The 27096-nt window shown below is 39.4% G+C and overlaps 2 protein-coding genes across 5 annotated transcripts in view; one reads left to right on the forward strand and one right to left on the reverse strand.

Annotated features, from left to right (window-relative positions):
- Positions 1 to 27096, forward strand: part of LOC113429298 (vomeronasal type-2 receptor 26-like) — a 157126-nt gene that overhangs the window by 47997 nt on the left and 82033 nt on the right. The gene's annotated exons all lie outside the window — the stretch shown is intronic.
- LOC148131842 (vomeronasal type-2 receptor 26-like) overlaps positions 2401 to 27096 on the reverse strand; it is a 29796-nt gene continuing 5100 nt past the window's right edge. Inside the window, exons 3-6 of one of the 3 annotated variants that reach the window (XM_087954320.1) lie at positions 22315 to 22603; positions 13869 to 14663; positions 4417 to 4629; positions 2401 to 2700 (exon numbers count right to left, since the gene is read on the reverse strand). In XM_087954320.1, coding sequence (XP_087810446.1) covers positions 2566 to 2700; positions 4417 to 4629; positions 13869 to 14663; positions 22315 to 22603 — 1432 coding nt within the window. In that variant the 3' untranslated portion in view covers positions 2401 to 2565. The remainder of the gene's footprint in view (positions 2701 to 4416; positions 4630 to 13868; positions 14664 to 22314; positions 22604 to 27096) is intronic. The other 2 variants (XM_087954321.1, XM_087954322.1) reach the window with 2 other exon arrangements.

Below are 27096 nucleotides of genomic sequence, written 5' to 3' on the forward strand. Positions count from 1 at the left end.
GACTAGTTGCTAAATCCAAATTATACTACTCCTAATGTGATCTTGAGTCCAATATTGAAAAGCACACCAACTGCATGCACCAAGCCATGCACCAACTAAAATGATGGAAATTTTCGGGCACCACCAACATATATTTTTGGCATCAGCACAACATTCCCATTGCACAAATATCATGCTTCAAAACCTGATATCAGTTAGGCTAAAGGCCCAGGACAGATATGCCATCTTAAGAATTCAAAAGACCTCAGTGAACATCTTGGAATTCTACTAGATAAGGATGTGGAACAGAATCTTTCACCAGCCTTTTAATCATTTCAACCAAAATTGTAGGTCTGCTTAGGTATGGAGAGCAGCTGGGAGCATTTTCTAAATGTGGCTTGTTGGAAAATGCTGAGACTTAAAATCCCCCTGTCTCATATTTCTTCGTTTTTTCTGGTTGTAAGCTGCTCCTTTGTATTCAGGTCTGGCCTCAGAATGATTATGTAGCATTTGGGGATGAAGATGCAGCCCAGAAGCCCAGCATTGGAGGCCAAGATGGAGAAGATCTGCACAGCTACCATGTATTTCCCTTTGGTGCTCAGGTAGGTGGGCACAAAAGTCTCCCAGACACTGCAGAAGACCAACATGCTGAAGGTTATAAGCTTCGCTTCATTAAAATCCCCAGGCAGGTTCCTGGCCAGGAAAGCCACTATGAAACAGATGGTGGCCAGGAAGCCCAGGTAGCTGAGGGTGATGTAGAACATGACAACGGAGCCTTCATTGCATTGGAAGATGACCACTCCAGGTTGAGAGTGAAAGTCAAAGTCAGGGAATGGGGAGACGCTCCAAGCCAGATGGAGCAGAGGATAATTTGGACAGCAGAACAAGAAAGGATGATGGAATTGGCTAAGCTCTTCCCAACCATCTCTTCACTCGGTTTCCTGGTTTTGTGGCCAGGAAAGCCAGCACCACTGTGATTGTCTTGGCCAAGAGAGAAGAAATGGCAACTGAGAAAGTGATGCTGAAGACCATTTGTCGCAAAAGGCAGGTGACTTTCCTTGGTTGACAAATGAAGAGAAAAGGAGATAAGAAGCAAAGCAAGAGTGAGACCAGGAGGATAAAAGAGAGGTCACGATTGTTAGCTTTGACAATGGGAGTTTCTAGGTATTGAAAGAATATAACTAAGACAAAACCTGATGTTAGGAACAAGAATAGGGCAAAGGAGACCAAGATGATGCCCAGATATTCTTCATACAATAGGAAGGATACAGCTTTGGGGATACATTGAACTCGGTCTTCGTTTGGATATTTATCATCCGGACAGTTCATGCATTGTTCCATATTTGAGAAAACAACAAAGCAATATTTCTTTAACCTTCTATCCTTTTACATTTCAAGAAATACTTCTTGCCACAACAGTTGATACCACAAGCATTTTCAAAGAAGCATTTGTTAAGAGTTGAAAAAAAATTCTGAAGAATATAATTTTCTATCTCTATGTCTGTTTGTCATCTCTCTCTCTCACACACACACACATCTATCTATCTATCTATCTAGCTATCTATCTAGCTATCATCTATCTATCATCATCTATCATCATCATCCATCCATCTATCTTTCATCCATCCATTAGCTATCTATATCATCATTATCTATCATATCTATCTATCATCTATCTATGTATCTTCTATTGTCTATCGTCTATCATCTATCTATCATCATCTATCAATCATCATCTATCATCTATCTATCTATCTATCTATCTATCTATCTATCTCAATCTATCCAACATCTATCTCTCTGTCTGTCTATCTGTCTGTCTGTCTATCTATCTATCTATCTACCTACCTACCTACCTACCTACCTACCTATCATCTATCAGCTGTAGCTATATTGCGAAGGTGTATCAAATTGGGGGAAGTTCTTGAAATGAATAATTTCCTCTGTAACGTGCAGATACTTTATAGGAAGCTACATTATTAGAAGTGAGAAAATGAAACAGTTAACTTTTCTAGGCAAACATCCTGGGTTGTGCCAGATGACACTTGTTAATATACTGGATCTCAAGGATGTTTTATCTTATAAAACCTAGGTAACTCACAAAGAAAACTAGTTCTGCAAGTAACCAGAAATGGCTGCTGGCAGCAATGGTAAAATGTGTCAATTGAGGTGCAGTCATAACTGTCCACTTCATTGTGGAGCAGCAACACCTTCCCAGTGACCCTCAAGGGGAAGCCCATGGAGAATGTATCAAAATTAGCCTTACATTAGGTGGACCTAAAATAATGCCTTGAGTTTCAAAGAATGTTCCTAGAGATATAAATGTGGAAGATCACATTCAAAAATAAAAAGCAGAAGAGATATTGGCTCTGGGTGTAATAAAGTTTGCTCAATATTTCACACTTCTGTCTCTATCCAGCTTCTCCTTTAAGAATTTTTTTTTACTATTCTTTCCTTTAGATCATAAATTGTGCAGTATGAAAATTAACAAGAAAGCAGCTGAGCTTCAAACAGTTTTTTAATTTGCAGTTCCATATAAACACTCTGAATGAATCCACTTCTACAAGCCCTTCCATTATCTTCAGCCTAAGCACCTTCTTGAATAGAGATGGTCCCCTCTGGACAAGGAATGCAGTCATAGCAGCAAACTGGCTCTCCTTCTCGAGCTTGCTTGACAAATCCAGGTTGACATTTTTCCACACATTTGGACTGAGGAAGAGACTAAGTAGAAAAACAGGAATTAAAAAAAAAAAAAACATTAGCACTAACCAGCCTGACATGCTGACATGTTCTTGAAATAAGATTTAAAGTAACTGCTCAGTTTTTAGAACTGTAGTGATATGAGATAGATGTGAGGTCATTAGAACATGTCCCTCAAAAAGAGTGATCCAGGCATCTTTTGCTGCAGCATCTAGGCAATGGATACAAGTTGTCAGAAGGAGATATTTATAAGGCTTAACTAGGTATCCAAGATAAGGTCCTTTCTGCTGAATAACTTCAATAAGATAACAACAACTGGCATGGAAGAACAAATTTGTTCCACACTAGTTGAACTATAACATATCTGAATTACAAATCTGTATAATTAGTATAAAACTAATACAAAGTTTGTTATTAGTTACATTTGGAGACTTCATTCCACCCCAAAAAAAAAAGACTTGAGGAGGCTAACAATCAAGATGAACATTTGCATTCAAGGGTTTTCAGATAAGATGCTCTCTTGTAGAAGCCAAAGGCCAAATCTAAATAGAAATTCCTTTCAAATTGTCCCTCATTATATCGGATATCAGCAAAGGCTTTTCTCTTCAAATTTCTAAGTTCTATCATATCACAAGACCTAAAATGGACACCTAACATCAAAAACGTTATCAAAAAAAGCACAACAAAGAATGTTCTTTCTGCACCAACTCAGAAAGCTCAAACTGCCCAAGGAGCTGCTGATCCAGTTCTTTAGAGGAATGATTGAGTCTGTCATCTGCACCTCTATAACTGTCTGGTTTGGTTCTCCAACCCAACAAGACAAACGCAGACTTCAGAGAGTAATTAGGACTGCAGAAAAAACAATTACTACCAACCTGCCTTCAATTGAGGTCCTGTATGCTGCACGAGTCAAGAAGAGGGCTGTGAAAATATTTGCAGACCACTCACACCCCAGATACAAACTGTTTCAACTACTTCCCTCAAAATGACACTATATTGCACTGCACACCAGAAGAAATAGACATAAGGACAGTTTTTTCCCCAAACACCATCACTCTGCTAAACAAATAATTCCCTCAACACTGTCCAACTATTTACAAAGTCTGCACTACTATTACTATTAATCTTCTCATCACTCCTTATCACCCATCCCCTCCTAGTTGTGACTGTATGACTGTAACTTTGTCGCTCGCATCCTTACGATTTATATTGTCTGTTTCCTAGTATGATTTGATTGCTTATTGTACGCTGTGACTATCATTAAGTGTTATACCTTTTGATTCTTGACTCTTGACGAATGTATCTTTTCTTTTATGTACACTGACAGCATTTGCACCAAGACAAATTCCTTGTGTGTCCAATCACACTTGGTCAATAAACAATTCTATTCTATTCTATTCTATTCTATTCTATTCTATTCTATTCTATTCTATTCTATTCTGTTCTGTTCTGTTCTGTTCTGTTCTGTTCTGTTCTGTTCTATTCTATTCTATTCTATTCTATTCCATTCCATTCCATTCCATTCCATTCCATTCCATTCCATTCTATTCTCTGCATCAAAGATATGTTTCAATGCTTCCGTTTTCTGGGTCAGGGCACAGCAGAACATCATTATAACTCCATGGGAACTCAAAGCTTTGGACCTCTTTGTCCATTTCAACAATAAGCCATGGTGCATAGATGCAATGGCTCGCAATCCTTTGGAAAAGAGAAAAAAGACATAAATATTTCTCTCACTCTTTTGTGCAACTGTAGCCATGACAAAAGAGCTTGGTTGATAATAATTCTCTTTCTTTCAAAAGTCACCATTTTCTTTTTGATGACAGACTTCTTAGGGAAATACACCCAGCTCACAATCTTCAGGTTAGATGCTAAATCTCCATTTTGGTCCAAGTACAGTTGGTATATGGAAAGATTGAGAAACTCATTCTTCTCCAGAAAGGGTTGAAACTAGAATGGGAACATCCAGAAATTTTAAAAGCAATAAACATGGCAACTTATCCCTTTTTGTTCTTTTTTTTCCTACATTGGTTTAATTTGTAAATAGTCCTGTTTGGGAGAACAGGTTTTACTGAAGCAGGATGGAAAAATACCAGACAAGTTTTATTATAATTAGCAGAAGTTCTTTGGCTTATATTGCAAATATTATAGAAGTTGCTTAATTCTATGTTGTGAAAGTTGAGAAAACTTGCTGAATCTAACTATAAGCATAATGACCTATGAACTAGATATTTTCTGTATCAAGCTATATGGCAAGGCTGGGTATGGAAAGTAACAGATGGTTTAAGATAAACACGTATATGCTAAATTGTGCAAAATGATTAATTAGGACTACTTCTTTCTGTAGTACATATGTTATGGTATAGCTTGATAAGGGAAATGCCCTGGTCGAAGCTGAACCTTTGTGCAAATAACCCTGTGTTCTCCAACCCTTCATGGTCTTGTGTCCTTAATTGGAAACAAGATCTGCTACAACATTACCACTAAAAATGAAAAAGAAAAGTTCAGCAAAATTTGTCAATAATACTGACAATTCATGTATTGCAAATGTTATATATGGAAAAAGTATATCTATTTTCCTATTACACCTTAGAAATTATAGTACCAAAGAGACTCCATCTTTGTTCTTAATTAAAGTTATCTGAACACTTATATAAGTAAATCATGTTTTTGTAACTTGTTATTCTGCAAAGTTAAAAATATTATGTTCTGGGCTGAAGTGGGGTTTTTAATTTGGCTTGAGATTTCATGTCAGGAATACTAGGCAATCCTGACATTATTTTTGTGATGGAAGTCTCTAGAAATCTTATGTGTGAGAAACAGGAAGGATTATGTAACTTTTTCTATGTGATATACTATAAATGTTATAGTATATAACTTAAAGGCGGTGTCTCCTTTCTCCTACTTGTTTGGGAATTGGGGTCCTATTTGCAAATATCTTTAATAAAGCTTATGTCAACTAAAAAGATACTCCTTTGGTCTTTTTAGCTGCCAGAAAAAGGGAGTGAGAGAAAACAAGGCATTCTTGTTGTTATGAACTAAAGCAAACACATTAGCTTAAAAACCCTAATAGTTTTATCCTACAGCAGGCTTGTAAACCTGCACTTCTGATTGGCCCGCAAATAGCGAGCTGTGATTGGCCATCTCTGGCTGATCTGATTGGCCGACAGCGGGTCACCCCTGATTGGACGCTTTTAGCGTGGGTAACTTAAATCATTGGTTGTTGTGGCTGCAGCCAGCTCTATAAAAAGAGCTGCTGCTGCCCATTTATTCGCTCTGTTCTGAAGTCACTAATAAAGAGTTGAAGTCACAGTTCAATGCCTCGTCTCCGTTCCTTGCGCCCATGCTCAGGACATAAAACTGGCGACGAGGATGGGATGCAGAGACGATAGAGCTGACTGAGCACTCATCGAGCATTACAGAGCACGTGGCTGAGAGCACAAGCACCAAAGGGCAGGATGACCAGTGGCTCCATTTGACCCGGCAAACGAAGACTGGGACTCGTATATGGACCGGTTCCAGATGTTCCTGGAGACCAACAATCTGAAAGATGCTACGCCTGGCAAGAAACGAGCGGTATTCCTGACCCATTGCGGGCCCGCCGTTTTTAAAATGGCAAAGGCGCTTGCAAAACCGGCGGAGGTGAAGACAATGGATTGGGATAACCTCGCGCCGATCCTCCGGGCCCATTATTCACCCGCGGTGCCAACACTCATCCGAAGACATGAGTTTTACCAGAGGGACCAACGGAAAAACGAGAGTGTTGGAGACTTCGTCGCTGACCTCCGGAACCTGGGTGGACTCTGTGGTTTCGCAAACCTCGAGGAAGCCATGAGAGATCGAATAGTTCTGGGATTAGATGACCACACGACATAGAGCAAGATTATGGTGAAAGGAGACATCAGCCTCGCAGATGTCATCGCCGACGCTACTGCAGCAGAAGCAACCAGGAAGTCAGCCGCTCGAATGCACCGAGCGAACGCACCACACCACCAACTCGCTAGTGACAGTACGCCTTCCTCTGAGAGGCACACTACTACTGCCCATCATGAAGACCTCGAATCCTCATCAGACAGCGAGGAAGAGGAGGTCAACCGGCTCCGGTCAGAATGCGACCAACAAGACCAACGGAACCAGAGACTCCCGCGCCAATGCGCTGGTTGCGGGGCAAACCACCCGCGGTCAGACTGCAAATTCCTCAATGCACTCTGCTGCTCCTGTGGAAAGAGAGGCCACATCGCAAAGGTCTGCAGAAGCAAGCGAGGGTCCAGTCCAATCCGGAGGGAGAATAATCTCCACCAGGCTACAGACAACCCACCTGTAAATCGGGACCGCCTGAACCACCAATGGAACAACCACTACTACAGAAATCGAGCACCTGCCACCTCAACTAGACGAGAAGAGGCACACCAAACCATCACTATCGGCCACGCTTCGTCCCTGGATGCAAGGAAGATCCGAGTAAAGGTCGCTATTGAGAATCGACCTTGCGTGATGGAAGTCGACTCGGGTCGTCCCTATCGATGGTCTCCTGGAAAACCCTCAAACAGCTGATCCCTGCCATCCATCGCCAGGATCTCAGCACTCAAAAATCATATTAAAAGACTACCAAGGAAACAGAATTCCGGTTGTCGGTTCCAGCCACGCCCAAGTATCCTTCAAAGACCGCAACGCAACGCTACCTCTGACCGTCGTCGATCGTGACCGACCCAGTTTGTTAGGTTTACAGTGGTTCGCCCCACTCGGAATTGAACTAGCTGGCATCCACCAAACCAGAAGCGATGACTGGGAAGAGGCCCTCGTCCAGGAATTCCAGGACGTTTTCACAGAGAAGCTAGGCAAGTACAAGGGAACCCCTATATCATTTAATCTCAGCCCCGATGTAGCTCCCATTCGCCTTAAGCCTCGTCGGGTGCCTTTTGCACTCAAGCCAAAGATTGATGAGCAACTGGACAAATTAATAGCCCAGGGTGTGTTGGAACCGATTGACCACGCCCGATGGGAGACCCCAATAGTAACACCCATAAAGCCAGATGGATCGTTAAGAATTTGTGGGGATTACCGGGCCACCCTAAATCACGCGCTTCAGCAGAGCGCTTACCCGGTACCTGTGGTTCAACACCTTCTTCACTCCCTGGGTGGCGGAAAAATATTTGCAAAATTGGACTTAGCTCAGGTGTACCAACAGCTACCCGTAGATGCGAAGACTGCAGAAGCCCAGACTATAGTCACACACAGAGGTGCCTTTAAGTGCAATAGACTCCAATTCGGAGTAAGCGTGGCACCGAGCATTTTCCAAAGTCTGATGGAGAGACTATTACAAGGCATAAAAGGGGTCGTGCCTTATTTTGATGACGTCTTAATAGCTGCCCCTACTAGAGAATTATTAGAAAAACAACTCAGAATGGTTCTCCAAAAATTTAAAGACGCCGGCCTGAAGGTAAAAAAAGACAAGTGTCAACTTTGTACGGAGAGGGTTGAGTTCCTTGGATACCTTCTTGACAGACAGGGAATCCACCCTACCGAAAAAAAACTAACTGCAATCAAAAATGCCCCAAGACCTAGAAATAAGACAGACCTCCAAGCCTTCCTGGGACTCATTAACTTTTATAACATCTTCTTGCCCCAGAAGGTGACCGTAGCTGAGCCCCTACATAGACTTCTCAACAAAAAGGCTTCCTGGGTCTGGGGACAGCGTGAAGAACGAACATTTCAACAAGTAAAAGACCTCTTAACTTCCGATGCTGTATTAATACAATACAACGAGACTCTACCCTTAACAGTTACCTGTGACGCCTCACCATTTGGAGTAGGAGCCATATTAAGCCATGTCCTGCCAAACGGTACTGAGGCACCTATTGCGTTCTTTTCGAGAACTTTATCTAAGACTGAAAGGAACTATAGCCAACTTGATAAAGAGGCTCTCGCCATTGTGTCTGCAATCAAACGTTTCCATGAGTATGTTTATGGAAGACCCTTTGCCATAATTACAGACCACAAGCCGTTACTTGGCATTTTAGCGGGAGACAAACCAACTCCCCACATCTTATCACCAAGAATGACACGTTGGTCAGAGTTTTTAGCCGCATACGACTACCAACTGCAACACCGTCCGGGAAAAGCCATCCCCCACGCTGACGCCTTGAGCCGTTCTCCGCTACCAGAAGTCATAGATGACCCAGCTCCAACCCTAGCCGTATTGCAAATCGAGACTCTTCAGTCACCACTGCTGACCGCACGAGACATCGCCTCGGAAACGAAGAAGGATCCTTCTTTGCCACGAGTCCTCAGCTGGGTGGAACGAGGTTGGCCTGACAAACGAACCCAACGACACCTTCAAGCCGTTCAGAAACCGACAGACAGAACTGTTCTCTCAAAAGGGCTGCATCTTGTGGGGAGACAGAGTCGTCATCCCGGAGAGACTACAACATAAAGTTTTAAAAATGTTGCACGATGGACATCCAGGCATCGTGCGGATGAAGGCATTGGCAAGGAGTTACGCGTGGTGGCCAGGCATAGATAAGCAGATAGAAGCCTGGGTGGCCACGTGCAGCAAGTGCCAGGAGACTCACGCCACTCCTCCCAAAACACCCCCAACTCAGTGGGAAACACCTCGTGGTCCCTGGTCCTGTATCCACATCGATTTTGCGGGACCCACAAGAGGACACACTTTCCTTCTAACAGTGGATGCCTATTCCAACTGGCTCGAGGTCCACAAAATGAAAAGCACCACCACGGACGCGGTCACTAAAAAACTGAATAAGCTATTAGCTACCCACGGATTGCCGGATGTCCTGGTCTCCGATAATGGCCCCCAATTCACTGCCCTGGCATTCGAACAGTACCTAGCAGACCGGGACATCTGCCATGCCTTAACATCGCCAGCTCACCCTGCGGCCAACGGCAGGGCTGAGCGAATGGTCCAATTTGTAAAGAAAACTTTACACAAGATGGAACATGGAGACATTGACGACAAGATAACCAGGATGCTTCTCCTCCAACATATCACTCCAAGCAGCACCACAAACAGAACCCCGGCCGAACTTCTGATGGGCTGAAAACTTTGCTCACATCTTGATCGCCTTCACCCTGCCTACACACCAGAACAACCCCTGGGGTCCAGCAGCAAGTGTCGTACATTCCAGGTAGGCGACTCCGTTTTTGCAAAAACTTCTCGGGTGACCCATTGTGGGTCCCCGCTACCATAACGCAACTTACGGGCCCCCGATCCTACCGTCTACAAACTGCTGATGGAAAAATGTGGAAATGCCACATTGACCAACTTCGTTCTAGACTGGCACCTACCCCTGAATTTCACACCGGGGGTGGGAGGGAAACCGAGGGGGCCGGAAAAGAGATAGAGTATGACCCCACGTTTGAAAACCAGCAAGCAGCACAACCAGCCAGGGGATACTCACCGTCCGAGGAAGAACCGAGCCAGGGGATTGCCTTGCCACGGAGCAGCCCTGCGTCCAGAAACAGAACCAGGGAACCCAGATGACAGCATTGGCGAGGGCAGAGATGACAACCCCGAGTCACAAAGCGAAGCGGTGGGACCGTCTTCGCTGCTGAGGGTGGCAAACAGCCCACCGGAACCAGGGTCGGGGCAGGAACCAGTAGAGCAACGCAAATCAAATAGACAGGTAAAACGACCTGCCTATTTACGAGATTACGTTACCCCACCCCTCAGACGGAACTTAGGGGGGAGGGGTGTTATGAACTAAAGCAAACACGTTAGCTTAAAAACCCTAATAGTTTTATCCTACAGCAGGCTTGTAAACCTGCACTTCTGATTGGCCCGTGAATAGCGAGCTGTGATTGGCCATCTCTGGCTGATCTGATTGGCTGACAGCGGGTCACCCCTGATTGGACCCTTTTAGCACGGGTAACTTAAATCATTGGTTGTTGTGGCTGCAGCCAGCTCTATAAAAAGAGCTGCTGCTGCCCATTTATTCGCTCTGTTCTGAAGTCACTAATAAAGAGTTGAAGTCACAGTTCAATGCCTCGTCTCCGTTCCTTGCGCCCATGCTCAGGACATAACACTTGTGATGCTTAGATAATAACCCTGGCATCCCAAAGTTGTCGGAGCATAAGAAGGTTATTGGAGAGCATGATGGATGACTCTTGCAGATGGATGTGTCCCATTGGAGAAGTCACATCCAGGGGGTTGGGGAAAGACCAGGGTCAAGGGAGAAATGTATGATGTAATTTAGTATCGGTTGCCCCCAGCTATGGGCCAACATGGCAACTTTTAATAAACCAATTTACTTTTCTCTGAGATGCGACTAGAGATTTTGATTTGAATAACAGTGGATTTGTTAGAGGCCTGATAGCTTTCTTACTCATCCTGGTTATCAAGTCTGTTATTTTTATACTCTCATCTCACAGGGAAAAATGATAATTTACAAAATTTGTCAATTTTAGGAACCATTCTAGAGCAGATCACAGATAAATTACACAAATGAAGAGAATATTTATAAACTCATTGAAAACAACAGGTGATTACCAGAAAGCATGGATTTATCAAAGAAGAAAGTTCCAGGCTAATATTTTCCCAGAAGACTAGACTGAAACATACCCAGACCAGCTAATTCTACATTATCATGAGATTTCTGTCAGATTAATTTTATTTTCATACGAGTTTTATACAGCTTTTCTTAAAACAAAACCCTCCTTAATCACTAAAACCTGACCCAAGGTGCTTTTTTCAAGAGGCAACTGGAGTTTCCGGTTTTTCTTTGAAAACATTTCACTTCTCATCCAAGAAACTTCTTCAGCTCTGACTGGATGGTGGGGAATAGAAAGATTTATACTCCTTGCAGACAGCTGGTCAAATCCTGGTAAAATGGAATTGCATATTAAGTGTTTTTTGGGGGAGAATGGTCTCTCAGGGTGTTCTGACCCACATCCTTTTCTGACAAATCAAACACAATCCAAAGGGAATTGAAACCTTGTAATGCTTTTACAAAATAATTAGGTGTGATAAGCACAAGCCTTGCCAAACTGTACAAGCCTTGCCAAAAGATAACAGACAAGAAATAATTAGCAATACACCCCCATTCAAATCATTAGTCTCTAGTTGCATCTCTCAGAGTTTTTTTTAAAAAAGCAAGATTTACAAGGAGTGATCATGTTGGCATTACCTGAGTGAAGCTGACTCTGAGACACATCATTCATCTCCCCTTGGTCTCAAGGATGGGATGCTACCTGTTCTGCCCGGTTCTACAGAACCGGAAGGTTTGAAGTGGAGCAGACACCGAACCGGTTTGGTGTCTGCTGCTGTTTGACCCACCTGGGCTCTTTCCGGCTGTACTGCTTTGCATGGCACAGCTGAGGTTGAAAAAGCAGGAAAAAGAGGCTTTTGCAAATGCTGTGCACCTGCGCGTAGCACTTTTCAGCTGTCTGGGCAGCACCGCTAATGGTTTTTTCACACACACATGTAGCGTTCATCAGGCGCAAGTGTTCACAAAGCACACACACACATGCAAAAACATCACGAAACTGTTAGTAACACCACTTGAATCCCACCCCTGGATGGTCTTCCCCCACCCCCTGGATGTATATTATCCAATAGGACACATCTATAGCCAAGAATCATCAATCATGCTCTTCAGTAATAATCTTGTGCACCAGAACCTTCAGCCACCTAGAAATTATCTATGAAAATATTTAAGGTATGCATTATTCCCCCCATTCCCTTTCTGCTGACAACTCTAAAAGACCAGAGAAATATTTTTGAGTTGACACCCTTGTTTTGTTGGCTGTACCGGGTGGGGGAGAGATTAAGTATTTTTCTGGTGAGACCAGTCTATCCAGGCAACCTGACTGTGAATTATATATGCCAGAGTTGGCTTCATATAGGTTAATGCCAGCATGTTGCTCCTAATAAATCTTTTGAGGGTTTTTTTGAAGCTTGGCTTAATTAGGGCAATCGCTGGAACTCTGACAAAAGGAGCTGCCTTTAACCTTGAGGTTAAGGAGGTTCTCCTCAAGTAGAAGAGCCACCTTAGTCCATTGTAGCAGAAAATCAGGAGTCTGGAAACACCTGTTTCAACTAATACAATCTAGGAGCCACGATGATGCAGTAGTTAGAATGCAGTACTGCAGGCTACTTCTGCTGATCACCGGCTGCCAGCAATTTGGGTCTCACCAGCTCAAGGTGACTCACCCTTCCATCCTTCCGAGGTCAGTAAAAAGAGGACCCAGATTGTTGGGGGCAAAATGCTGACTCTATAAACCACTTAGAGAGGGCTGTAAAAGCACTGTGAAGTGGTATAAAAATCTAAGTACTATTGCTATTAGCTGCAGACAGCAACCATCAAATAACTGAAAGACATTACCGAGAAGCTAAAATCTACTGTTATTCCTGAGTGTCAGACATGGAAAAATGAATTCAGTTACAAGAGAGGAGATTCTGACTGAATAAGAGGGGGGAAAAGCTTCTTTAAAAGGGGAGAATTTTAGCGGTGAGCAAGAGAACCAGAGAAGTTCAGTCTCGCCTTCATTGATTGTCTTAATCCAAAGACTGAGCAGCCATCAGTCAGAGAAGCTTTGATTGAGATTCCTGCAAAGAGGAGAGGCTAAGTTAGGTTGACTTGAAGATTCCTTCAAATGTATTAAGGTAAAATTCTATAATGCTAATTCTAAACCCATATGTAAAGGAACTTATTTAAAAATGCACATCTTTAAAATATTAGCAGTGTTTATTATCAAACAATATCTGTCATAGTTCTTGTTTTTTTGAACATTATCATCTAAGCGAAGGGTCTTTAAACTTGGCAAGTTTAAGATTTGTGGACTTCAACTCCCAGAATTGCTGAGCTAACATGACTGGAGGAGGAATTCTAGGAGTTGAAGTCCACAAGTCTTAAAGCTGTCTTAAAGCTTTTGGCATTCTGGAGCACAACTGGACTCACTGGGGAAGAGACTAATGCAAGGAATGATTGAGGGCAAAAGAAGAAGAGGACAGCAGAGAATGAAGTAGCTGGATGGAGTCACTGAAGAAGTCAGTGTGAGCTTAAATGGACTACAAGGGATGGTAGAGGACAGAAAGGCCTGGAGGAACATTGTCCATGGGGTCACAATGGGTCGGACATGACTTCATGACTAACAACAACAAGCACAACTAGAATGATGTAGTTCCCCTCTTCAAAGGAAATGTAGAATGGGTCCTTGTTGGGTCCCCTTACCTCCCACGACTGCAGTCTTGGAGCCTCCAACCTTTCTTTCCCCTTCTTCTTTCTCCTCCTGGATCTAGAGGAATACGCAGCATTCAAGGCATGGGCCAGAGCATTAATGGCACTGTAATAATGGTGGAAGTTCCAGATTTCAAACATGTTCTTTTTCTTTTGGGTGTCCAGTGGTGCTTTCTCAATGCATCTTTTCCGGCCTTTGACAGAAAAGATGTGCTTTGAAAAAAAACAAAGAAACGACTCATCTCCCAAGGGTGGCTTCACATAGAAATAGCGTTTAAAAGCATCCTTTTTGAGCTGTTTTTTTTCCTCTAAAGCAACAGTCCAGATACTATTAATATATTTGAGATGTATGTCATTTTTCAGTGGAAATAGATCAGTGAGTGTTGTGATCCAGACTTTCCCTTCAATGGGTCCTGGCAAACGCCTCAATGTTAAATGGAAAGGAAGAATTCTGTCCAAAACAGCACCATATTCTATGTAGTGAAGAAAGACATTAACTTGTGTCCATTTAGAGAGGCCTTCCCTGATGTGTCGTGTTTTTCCAGTTGTTGAGAATTGCTGTGACAGAACCACACAGATTCCATTCTTGACAAGCAAAGGTGTCAAAGTTCTCATGAAATTATCTCCATTTTCTGTGTCTGAAGCAAAAAGACCAATCAAGGTCCATCTGAAATGGAGGAGCAGTTGAACAATTGCTGGGTAGAGGATGCCTTTTGGGGGTAAAAGCCGGTGATAAAAGGGCAATTGACTTGTATCATGCAGTGACTCTGAAAAGTATTCAAAATTGATCTGAAAGAGCAATGAAGAATATTGTGTTATATTTGGAGTCAGATCAATTCCAAAATATTAGCTTTAAAGAAATCCAATTTAGAAAAAACATAACGTTAACAAGACATAACATTAACAAGACTGTATATAATAATAGTAGCAAAGAAAATAAGTTAAAAAGAGTGTCCTCATAAAATATTTCTTTTTTTTGTCCAATAAATTTTTATTATTTTCCACTAGTACAAATCTTAGTTACTTTTTCAACAACATTGACATCCACATATAATATTGTCTTATACTTTAACATCTATTTGTACCTATCTTAGTCTATATTATCTTTGATTATCATTAATCATCAATACATATTGCCTTTATGTTACAATTATTATTATACATCTTTAATATTGTCTTATTATTTTAACATCTATTCATACCTATTCCTAACACATATATTACACATATTATTATAAATCTTTGATCCTTCTATTATATCTTGTGTATCACTTTTTTGAGAATCCTTATTTAATCATCTTTTCCAGGGGTGGGATTCAAATTTCTTAACAACCAGTTCTGTGGGTGTCACCTAATTTGTGGGTGTGGCTTGGTGGTCATGTGACTGGGGTAGGAGTGGCTTACTGCCGGGTTGTGGCTGGGTGGTAATGTGACTGAGGTGGGCATGGCTACGTGGTCATGTGACTGGGGTTGGCATGGCCAAGTGGCCATGTGACTGGCAACCCAAATTTAAGTGGTTCTCGCTTAATGACCAGGTCCTTAGTTAGTGGCCAGTTGCTTAGCAAGTGTTTTTTGCCAGTTTCCAATGCCTGGGGAGCCCTGGAGAGAGCAGGGAAGGTGGCCATGTGACTGGCAACCCAAATTTAAGTGGTCCTCACTTAATGACTGGGTCCATGCTTAGTGGCCACTTGCTTAGCAAGTGTTTTTTGCCAATTTCCAAGGCCTGGGGAGCCCTGGAGGGGGCAGGGCAGGTGGCCATGTGACTGGCAAGCCAAATTTAAGTGGTCCTCACTTAATGACCAGGTCCTCGCTTAGTGGCCATTGCTTAGCAAAACTGGAAATATATGAATTCAGTATTGGTCTCTGCTGGTGCAGCTATTCAAGAGGATGTCGTGTCAAGGTTAGCAAAAATGGTAAAGCAACATATAGATGAAAATTTTAAAACCAGAAATATTTTTGTTGGAACTGTTAGGAATATAAGTCACCTAACAGCTCTTTGGGATGGAAATATATAAACCAGGATAGACATTTTAAAACTGTATCTTTAAGAAAATGCAAAAGTATAATTGGGTGTGGTTTCTCAAACGGCCATAAGATGGAGCCAGAAACCTGGGTTGTTTACTCTTAGTCTCAGAAGAGAGTGAATCTCTGTTTCCTTCTGTTGGAAAGTATTGCTGTTCCTCCATTTTTCCTAATTGACTGATATTTCTGGATTTAATGTAAGTCTGTTACTGAACTGTTTTTGACATTGGACTTTGATATTTGGATTATCCCTGGACTAAAAACTTACCTGTGAATGACTTTGGACTGCTTATTTTGAACTTTGCTTAAACCTTTCTGGAAGTAAAAACCTACATTTACTCTACAGTGTATCTGTGTGCTCTGTGTGTATTATTCAAAAACTTCTCTCAAATACGTCTCCCTATATGCACTCATTCTCCTAATGGGGAATTACCTCAACACTGGTTATGGACCCAGGCCATACCAGACTAAGATAACTGAGAGTTAGTGTGAATGCACAGTACTGTATACAATCAACTGTTTACTGTTTAATTGTGGGTTACTATTCTGATAAAGATGGCACAAGACACTTCAACAAGTCTATCACTGATAACCTGGTTGGATGGAAAAAAACTATGTTTCCTGGTCTATGAAGTGCAGTGTACTTCTGTGTAGAGAAGGTTAATGGAATGTAGTTCAAGACCCACCAGATGTAAATGCTTGAGATCCAGCTAATGAGGATGATGCCAAGAAACTTGCTAACTTTAAACAGAACAACGAATGAACTCTTTGTATAATTGGACTAACACTGAGTGACCAGCAACAAGTCCATATTCGTGGGGAAGAGTCTGCTGCTAAGTGTTGGGAGAATTTGAAGAGGATTTATGTTCATGACAGTGTAGGTGCACACATACATCTTACACGTAAACTGTTTAGAACACGTCTTCTGAAAGGTGGAGATAGGTTAGCTCATTTAAACTTCATGAAAAGAACTTTTCAAGAGCTACATAAAAAGGAACCGATATTTTCAGAGCTGCATCAAGTTTACGTCATTCTTTCCTCGTTGGATGAAAGTTATGATGATTTTGTATCTTCACTGGAAGTCCTGCCCAGAGATAAACTGACATTGACTGACATAACCAGAAGGTTCTTAGAAGAGGCAAGAAGATGGCTGGTTAAGGACCAAATGAGGAAGGAACAACCACAAGAAGAGGATTTGTGTTCAACTGCTTATACTGTTAGGAAATGTTTTTCTTGTGGGGCTAGGGGACATAAAGCTAGATTCTGTAAGAAGGGAAAACAACAGAATACTAGTAAACACCAGAAGTCTAAGAAGAATGTTGGTTTAGCTATGTCTAGCAATTCAACTGTAAACCATGATTTGTGGGTTGTTGATACTGGAGCATCGCAATGCCTTACTAAAGATTAAAAAAAAGTTTTGTAAAGATGTCCATGAGTAAGCAACATGTATCATTGGCAAATGGATGGAAGATGAACGCATCAGGTGAAGGTACTGCATATTGTACTTGTATAAACAAACATTTAACTATGTTATATGTACCTAAACTGAAATTTAATTTGCTATCAGTGAGGGCTTTAGTTAATCTTGCTCATGTAGTAACCTTTAGGGGAGATAACTGTATAATAGAGAAAGAGGGTAAAAGTGTTACTGCTAATTCAAAAAATGATTTATATGTAATGCATGATGACCAGTTGAAGATGGCTAACTCAGTTTATAACAATGTTAAGCCACATGATGAATGTATACATTTACTGCATAGACATCTAGGGCACATTAATTTCTAAATGTTCAAACAAACTGTTGAATTGTCAGAGGGAGTAAAATTGAAACGCTGTAGCAAGTATTTAAACTGTAATGCTTGTAGCCAAGAGAAAAGTAAGGTTACTCCAGCAAACAGACTAAATGGGTTTAAGACCAAAGAACCTTTAGAGGTTGTTTTTGCTGACATAATTGGTCCTAAGAAACGAAGTCTAGGAGGTGTCTGCTGTATTTTGAGTATTATGGACCATTACTCACGATATGGTTTCTGCTATCTTATGAAAAACAAAACAGAAACATTCCAACATTTCTTTAACTGGCTAAGGTTTGCTGAGAGAAAAATGAGGAGTAAAGTAACATTAGTTACTTTACATTAGTTACTGATAATGGGATCTGAGTTTGTTAACAAAAGATTCCAAAATATGTTGAAATTGGCTGGTGTTGAGCATAAACGTTCTGCACCTTACAGACCACAACATAACTCTTTTGTAGAACAAAGAGGGCAAACATTACAAGCCATGGCTCGCACTATGTTATCTGATTCAGGTTTGCCTGAAACACTGTGGGGTGAGGCCATAATGTGTAGTAACCATGTGTTAAACATTGTGGTTAATACAACAACTGGTGAATTGCCATTCACTCGTTGGCATGGCAGAAAACCAAATTTAAGTTACCTACACACATTTGGAGCTCCAGCATGGGTGCATATTCCCTCACAAGTAAGACTGAAAGGGCAACATTGAGCTAAGAAGTCATTTTTTTGTAGGTTATGAGGCCAACCATAGATCATTTAGATTCTGGGATCAAGGCACAGCTCATGTTTATTGTAGTGCTAGTGCAAAATTTCTAGAGCACATTGGATGGGATAAACTGGAACAGGAATCCAGCAATGATATTATTATTGACACCCAAATAGTCCCTAAAGATAAAATCAGTAAACCACCAATAGTCATTAAAGAGGAAGAACAGGAGAAACTGGGGGAGAACAGGCACAGGAGGAGGTAGAAGAACAGGAGCAGGTGGCACAAGGAACTCCACCAGTTAGCCCTGTATTACCAAGACATTCAACCCGAGTAACACGACCACCTGATAGATATCAGGCTAGTGTTGTATGCCAAGTGAATACAATTCCAAGTAATTATGGTGAACTGAAACTGTATCCTGCTAAGGAACAGGCTGCTTGGCAGAAAGCAATGGATAAGGAACTAGAATCTTTACAAAGACTGGAGGTATATGAAAATGTTAAGTTACCAACAGGTAAACATGCCATAGGATGTAAATGGATATATAAACTGAAGACAGGTGTAGATGGGACTGTTACCCATAAAGCCAGGTTAGTAGCACAAGGGTTCAATCAGACAGCAAATGACTATGATGAGGTGTTTGCACCTAGTCTGAAGGCTACTACATTAAGGGCAGCATTAGTGTGGGCAGTTAAAGAGAAATACATTGTAAATAATTTGGATGTAGAGGCAGCTTATCTGCATGCACCGTTCCAACACACTATATATTTAAAGAAACCTTTAGGTCTCAAAAATGAGAATACAACGGATTGCTGGAGATTGAAAAAGAATCTTTATGGTTTGAAGCAATCAGGATATGAGTGGAACCAATGTATAGTTAAAGAATTAATGAAGATAGGTTTTGTAGCTAGCATGGCTGATCCATGTTTGTTTAAAAGAGAAAGTAATGGTGTAATTTCATTGTTGCTATTGTTTACTGATGACATAGCATTAATCACAAAATCTGAACAAGAAGCTACTAAAATAATTTCACAATTGGAACAGAAATTTAAGATAAAACAGTTAGGAGAAATCAAACATTATCTTGGTTTAAAGATAGATAGAACTAGGGGAGGATACAAAATCTCACAGGCAGATAAAATTAACCAATTACTAAAAAGTTTTAAAATGGAACTTTGTAAGCTGGCTTACAAAGACACCGATGAGCCAGGAGTTTAGCCATAGTGATGTTCAAACTACTGTTTTTGATAAGAACATTTATCAGTCCTTGATTGGTAGTTTATCTTATCTCAGTAATTGGTCAAGGCCAGATATAGCATACAGTGTTAACCAGTTAGCTAGATTTAATACTGAGCCAACTGAAAGGCACTGGCAAGCTGCTAAACGTGTGTTAAGATATCTGAAACAAACAATGCATTATTACAAACATTATTACAAACAATGCATTATTTGGAGCCTAAAGATGAACTGAATTTAACTGCATATGCTGATGCAAGTTTTGCTACAGACATAAATACACGAAAATCTACATCGGGTACTGTAGTATTATTGGGAAAGGTATTGATTGGATGGAGATTTATTAGACAGAAATGTCTAAGCTTGTCAACAATGGAGGCTGAATTCTCATGTTTATCTTTATTATGTATGGAATAGTTTTGTATAAGCAATTATTAATTGATATGGGAATTGATGTAACAGATTCTATTGTTGTTTATGAAGATAACCAATCGGCAATACAGATGGCTTCAAATATTGCTGTTAAAACAAGAACAAAACACACAGATTTAAGATATTTAAATGTCAGACAATGTGTGCAAAGTAAGATGATTAAGCTAGAATACTGTATGTCAGAAAATAATATAGCAGATCATTTTACAAAGGCCCAAGGCTCTATAAAGCATAAGGCTAGCTGTGAGGATTATGGAATTAGAATGTAAGGTTGTATATATTTTCCAGCCAAAAGGGGAGAATGTTAGGAATATAAGTCACCTAACAGGTATTTGGGCTAGAAATATATAAACCAGGATAAACATTTTAAAACTGTATCTTTAAGAAAATGCAGAACTGTAATTGGGTGTGGTTTCTCAAACGGCCATAAGATGGAGCCAGAAACCTGGGTTGTTTGGTCTTAGTCTCAGAAGAGAGTGTGTCTGAGTGAGTCTCTGTTTTTCCTTCTGTTGCAGAGTATTGCCGTTCCTCCATTTTTCCTAACTGACTGATATTCTTGGATTTGATGTAAGTCTAATACTGAACTGCTTTTGACACTGGACTTTCTAATTGGATTATCCCTGGATTGAAAAAACTGACTGATTTACCTGTGAACGACTTTGGACTGCTTATCTTGAACTTTGCTTAAACCTTTCTGGAAGTAAAAACCTACATTTACTGTACAGTGTATCTGTGTGCTGTGTGTGTATTATTCAAACATTCTCTCAAATACATCTCCCTGTGTGCACTCATTCTCCTAACGGGGAATTACCTCAACAGGAACCCACATAAATAAAGTGAGTACAATACATATTTAATGTTACACCTGTTAACAGTGCCTAAAATTAGGTTTGCATAACAGTGATAAAATGAAGAGATCCCCATAGATGAAAATGAAATTAAAAAATTACAATGTGCAGAAATGGATTGTGGTAAGAGGTAGAAATTAGGCAGAGAATGATCATTGCTTTGTATGAATTAAATAAGAATGTTGATAATTATAAACATTAATTAGAAATATTAGAAATAAGCCAATGTAAAGAGATTTAAATACTTTTCTGTTACACTGCTGTACTTATTGATATTTGTTTCTGCTTTGCTTTTTCATTTATGAAATATTTTATGATACTTTATAATATAATATAAGTATAATAGAATTACAGAGGTAAGATAAAGTAAGGATATATTAGAATAGGTTGGTTTTGATGAAATGAACATTATAAAGTAGATTAAGAAAAATGGTGATTTGTTCACATAAAATGATGTAATATTAGTAAAGTCTAGTATAATTAATAATAGTAATAATATAAATAAATATAGTGGATTTATGATATAAAGATTAATGCAAATTGGAAGGGAAAGACTGCAGAGATTGTGCACAAGTGATTTGTACCAACTGACACACTGTATGTACCTGAAGATGTTTTGTTTTATGTTTGTTTTGTTTGTTAAAAAAAAACAAAAACCTTTATTTTAAAAAAATCCATTTATGTATGCATGCAGGTTTTTGTTACATTGATTTTGCTATATATTGATTTAAGCAGAAATAGATAATGTATAACAACAACAATGTAACAAGAAGTTGCCTGCCTCATTTTTGGTAAGTTGCCTTTTTTATTTATGTATTATATATTTCTTTAGTATCTGTTTTGTTTTTATGATTAATAAAAAATAAATAAAATACATTAAAAAAAACAGAAATTTGAATCTTATCACTGGAACACACCACTATTAGGGATATTTTTTTGAATATTTTATCTGGCAGAGAAATCCTCTCAAGGGTCTTTATTGCTCTTCAAGCCATTTATGATGAACTTTAAGGATAAAAAATAGTGAGCATGTGGGCTAGAATGTTTACCATTGAAAATATCATTATTTTTGTTAACATTATATTCAAAGGATGATTTCCCATCTCTGCTATACCTTCCTTTTTTTAAAGAATACCCTTTGTTTGAACATAGAGTTTCTCCTCACCTTCCCAAGCATGAAACAGAAGACCCAAAGCAATGATGAGGATGTCATGAGAGGATATCGCTGTTTTGATCTTTGCCTCTTAAACACTGTAGATCCCAATTCCTAACCATTTCACCTAGAATGGCCACACTGAAAAGCAGTTCTTCAATTTCAACGTGAAGATACGGTTGGATCTATCACATACCAGCTAACAACCCCATTCAAATTAACTGTACAAAAGCACATGCACACAAACCTGAGGGACTTTGTAGATGCCTACTAATGTTGACATCTGGATGGAGATGTCATCGGTAGCTGCATCAACAAGAGCCAAAAGGTAGTCCTTCCTTCCACAGCTGTAGTTCGGAACATTGGCTTCTCCTGTTGAGAACATATCTAGCAAGGCATCTGAAGTCAGAAGTCTATTCAAATAATTATCATGGATGTTGTAGCCAAGTGTGAGATTTTTCAGAAGCCCAGGAGTCTTGTTGACCACTTGAATATTAAAAATGTAGTGTAGTAGCCTAAATTTATCAAAAGGTAAACTAACATAAAATGTTTATGTTATCATCATCATTATGATCAAAAGCAAAATACCATTTCAATTTAATTCTCTTTGCCTTTTGATCAGTGATGGGTTTCCAAATTTTTCCTACCAGATCTATGAGTAGTCCTATGCATGCGTGTGCACGCCTAACACATGCTTTGCATGTGCTTTCAGGGCTCAAAGACCCACCCTTTTCGGAATGCTGGTGAGTGAGGTGAGCTGTTTTTTAGCTCAGCTGAGGCACGGCAATCTACTCTGCTGTGCGAATCAGCTAAGCTAAAAAACAAAGGAATATAGGAGAGCTAATGGCGGGTGCAGGTGAGCGAGGCTAGTCAGAGATCGTATTTGCCATTTCTCCGAACGAGTAAAAATCTCCACTACTGGTACACCAGAACTGGTCCAAACTGCCTGAATACCACCCCTGCTTCTGATGCTTAAGCCAATATTGATCCAAAACAAGAGTCAAATGATAGTTCCCCATCACCTTTTCTTTTTAATAAGTATTGGGAAGATCCACTGGATATAGTTTTCCACTAAGCTTAAGAATTATAAATAAATTGACTTCCGGTTTGGGTCTCTTCAGCGACAGACCGAAATCCATGATTGTGCGCGGTTTCAATCTGTGCTCACCGCTGGAGCGCCCCGATCCTTTGGATTCGGGGCTGAAGCCACCCCGTAGAGGTGGTGAAGAGAGGGGAGATTGCTAGCCGAGTGGAGGGGAGCCGCATCTCTCCTCCTTGGCTTGTCTAAACTCCCTTCCCCGAAGGCGGTTGCAGCGGTGGTCAGAAATGGCCACCTCAAAGAAGAACCCAACTGGATAAGATTGTGCAAGAGGAAGACAAAGAGGAAAGCAGGACAGACCAGGCTAAACAACAGAGAACATCTAAGCAAGGTACCCTGAATCTAAAAGTACCTAGAGAGATACTTCTGAAAGAAGATCTTTAAGCGGCAAAGGAGAGAGAAAAGGAGGTTAAAAACCCTTTTTTAACCTTTATATTGACAATTACAAATGGTATGGAAAGAAATTTATATTAATCTATTTTGACACTAATAGGCAACCTTAAGCTGAAAACTAAGTGTCAAAAGGAGAATAAAGATTTTTTCTTGGTCATTTTAAAGCCCTAAAAGGGAGAAGAGTGGAGGCAAAAGGGTGGGACTTGGAATAATGGAAAAATGGAGTGCCACCTGGAAAAATAAAGAGGATTAACAGTGTAACTTTGAAAAGACTCCTGAGGATACATTGTAACTGAAATCTTATTAAAAGATACAGTAGCCCACAGAAAGGAAAAGTAAAGGAAAGAAACAAGAAGGAACAGTCTGGGATCATTTGGTGATTTAAAAAAAAAAGGTTTTGGCATTGGTTTTTTCTTTCTTTTTCTGTTTTTTACTTAAAGTCAATCGGATGGTTGTTCAAAAGTGTTTAAAATGCCATCACTTCTGGAGGAATTGGAGATGAGTCTTAAAAAACAGAAAGAAGACGCAGAAAGGGGAGGAAGATCCTTTGGCTTCATATTTGAATTTTTTGAAATGGAGATCCTGAACTATGAAAAGCAAAAGGAAAAGCTTCAAGAGCAAGAAGAAGGGCGGGACAAAGAAGAAGCCATTTTCAATGATCAAATAAAGCAAAGTGTGGTAATAAGGGGAAAAGGGGGGAAAGGAGTTAAAAGTTTGAGATCAAAGGGAACAGCCAAAAAGAAAAATAGTCTGAAAAAGAAGTATAACAGCAAGGAGAAGCAGAAAAGAAAACTACAGAAGGGAAAATTAGAGAGAGAAGGATATAAAAAAAGGGATGAGAAAAAGGGGGGAAAGATAGAAAGGGAAAAAACTTATGAGGGACAAAAGCAGGAAATAAAGAAAAAGAGGAAACATACTAGGATTAACGGTATTTGCTCAGCCAGAAAACAAAGAGACAATGGTTAAATTAAGTTAAAAGTGAGGATTCTGCAAAGGTACAAAAGATAGTGTTGTGACAGTAGAATACTGTAATGAGTTAGAAATGAAATAAGTAAATAATCTGTGAGATAAAACTGTATTGTTATGTAATGGTATGTTTATTTATAATTAATGAAATAATAAAGAAGAGAGGGAAACATTGCAATTGTTTCTAAAGATTGATAAAATATTGAAAAGAAATGTGAAGGATTTATAGGGAAATTTATACCAGTTATTTGAATGAATTTGAATAATTATTTTGCTTATTAATAGTAAATAATTTATAAGATAAAACTGTATGACTATCCAATGGAATGCTTATTAACAGTAAAGTAATAATGAAGAAGGGAGGGAAACATTTCAATTGTTCTCAAAGATTGATAGATATTGAAAAGAAACGTGAAAGATTTACAAGGTTTATACCAGTACTAGAATGATTTTGAATAACTATTTTGTTTATTAATGTTTATATGTATGATATATATATATATATATATATATATATATATATATATATATATATATATATATATATATATATATATATATATATTTATATTTTTAGAAAGAAATTTTCTTTTTACATTTTCAAGGGGAAGTACCAAGCAGAGTCTGAATGATGAGAGCTACATGATATAAAATAGATATTAGAAATTTGAATGTTATAATTTTAGAATGCACAAATTCAATGTTTAATGAGATTTCATATGATAATAACAATAAAATTTAAAGGTGTTGCACTTTGATTGGAAACCATAGGGGGAATTTTGCTTCTTAAGAATTTTGGAAGAGAACATATGAAATTGTAAACAAGACAGACGAAAGTATAAGTACAATGAATAAAAAGATATAGAAATTTAGATAAAAGAAACACAATTGAATAAGAAGAAAATGAGATAACCATAAAAGAAAATTAAGAGAAGTGTTAGGGATAACATTGTTTACCCTAACTGGTTTGGGTAAAAATAATAAATAAGGAATCATGGTTTGTCAGATAAAGTGTATGTGACTTTAAGCTAAAGGAATGTAATTAAGGGTGCAGCTGTAAAAGTACTATATAAGCAGCAAGGCACTCTCTGGCTCTTACTGGCTGGCTTATTGAAGACTGCGTTCTTGCTGGATCGGGGAGGAGAAGAAGTGTTGGATTACTTTGAAGATATTTCTCAACGGAGAGAAGATAAGTTTTGGACAGATTTATTATATGTGTACTGACACTGGCTATTCGACACGGACTTTGCAAATAGAGTATCCCCGACAAGACTTGACTGAAATTGATATATGACTAATGGACCGTTATATTTGACTATGCTATAATTCTTAAATGGAATAAACTATATTTTTGATAGCACAAGCGTATCTGTATTTTTACTGTGTGTTAACTAGAAAACTTATCTCACACATTTACCTGTCTTCCTATCTGACTTCGCTGTACATTCTGTTTAGTTTGTTTTCCTTAACACCCGTTGGGGAATCCAGGCTTAACACTGGTTATGGGCCCAGAGAGACTGCAAAGTCAATTTAACTAGGATAAAAACAGGTTTATGTAAAAAGTGAGATTTTGTGTTGTTACACGTTACAGTAAACAGACAGCTGTGTTTTATCAATTATAGTTTTATATCCATATAGTGAAACATGGCACAAGACAGTCTACCAAGTTTGTCCCTTATATCCAAGCTGGATGGAACAAACTATGTTTCATGGTCTATGAAATGTAGTCTACTTCTACGAAGAGAAGGTCTGTGGAACATAATTGAAAACCCACCAAACGTAGGAGAATGGGATCCTGAAGATGAGGAAGATAGTCAAAAGATAGAAGAATTTAAACAGAAAAATGAACAAGCACTTTGCATCATAGGATTAACATTAACTGATCAACAGCTTGTTCATATACGCGGAGAGCAAACTGCTGTTGGGTGTTGGCAAAAACTGAGGAGGATTTATGTCCGAGATAACGTTGGTGCTCACATAAATCTAACACGGAAGCTTTTTTGCACGTATCTCCAAAAGAATGGTGATATGCTGAGTCATTTGAATACTATGAAAAGCATTTTTCAAGAACTTCATGAGAAGGAGTTAATTTTCTCTGAACTACACCAGGTCTACATAATTCTATCTTCATTAGACGAAAGTTTTGATGACTACGTAACTTCCCTTGAAATATTGCCTAAAGAAAGCCTAACTTTAACTGATATCACTGGCAGATTGATTGAAGAGGCCAGAAGAAGGCTTGAAAGAGATCAGTTAAGGAGGGAGCAACCTCAAAAGGAAAATAATGAATCTCCTACTGCATTCGCAATTAAAAAGTGTTTTAATTGTGGAGGGAGAGGACATTTTGCAAGATTTTGTAAGAAACCAAAGCGCCAGAATGCAAGCCAGAATGCTGGAAGCCAACAAAGAAGAAATAAGAATTATGAGTTAGCAATGTATAGTAATGGAGTTGTAAAAAATAATTTATGGGTGGTTGACAGTGGTGCATCCCACTGTATTACAAATGATAAAAAAAAAATTGTAAAAATGTCTATGAGTTCACAACATATCTCATTGGCAAACGGATGGAAA

Source organism: Notechis scutatus, chromosome 2, assembly GCF_049901735.1.
Source record: "Notechis scutatus isolate UNSWTSFEM ecotype Mainland chromosome 2, rNotScu1.2, whole genome shotgun sequence".
In the NCBI taxonomy this organism is placed as follows: domain Eukaryota; kingdom Metazoa; phylum Chordata; class Lepidosauria; order Squamata; family Elapidae; genus Notechis; species Notechis scutatus.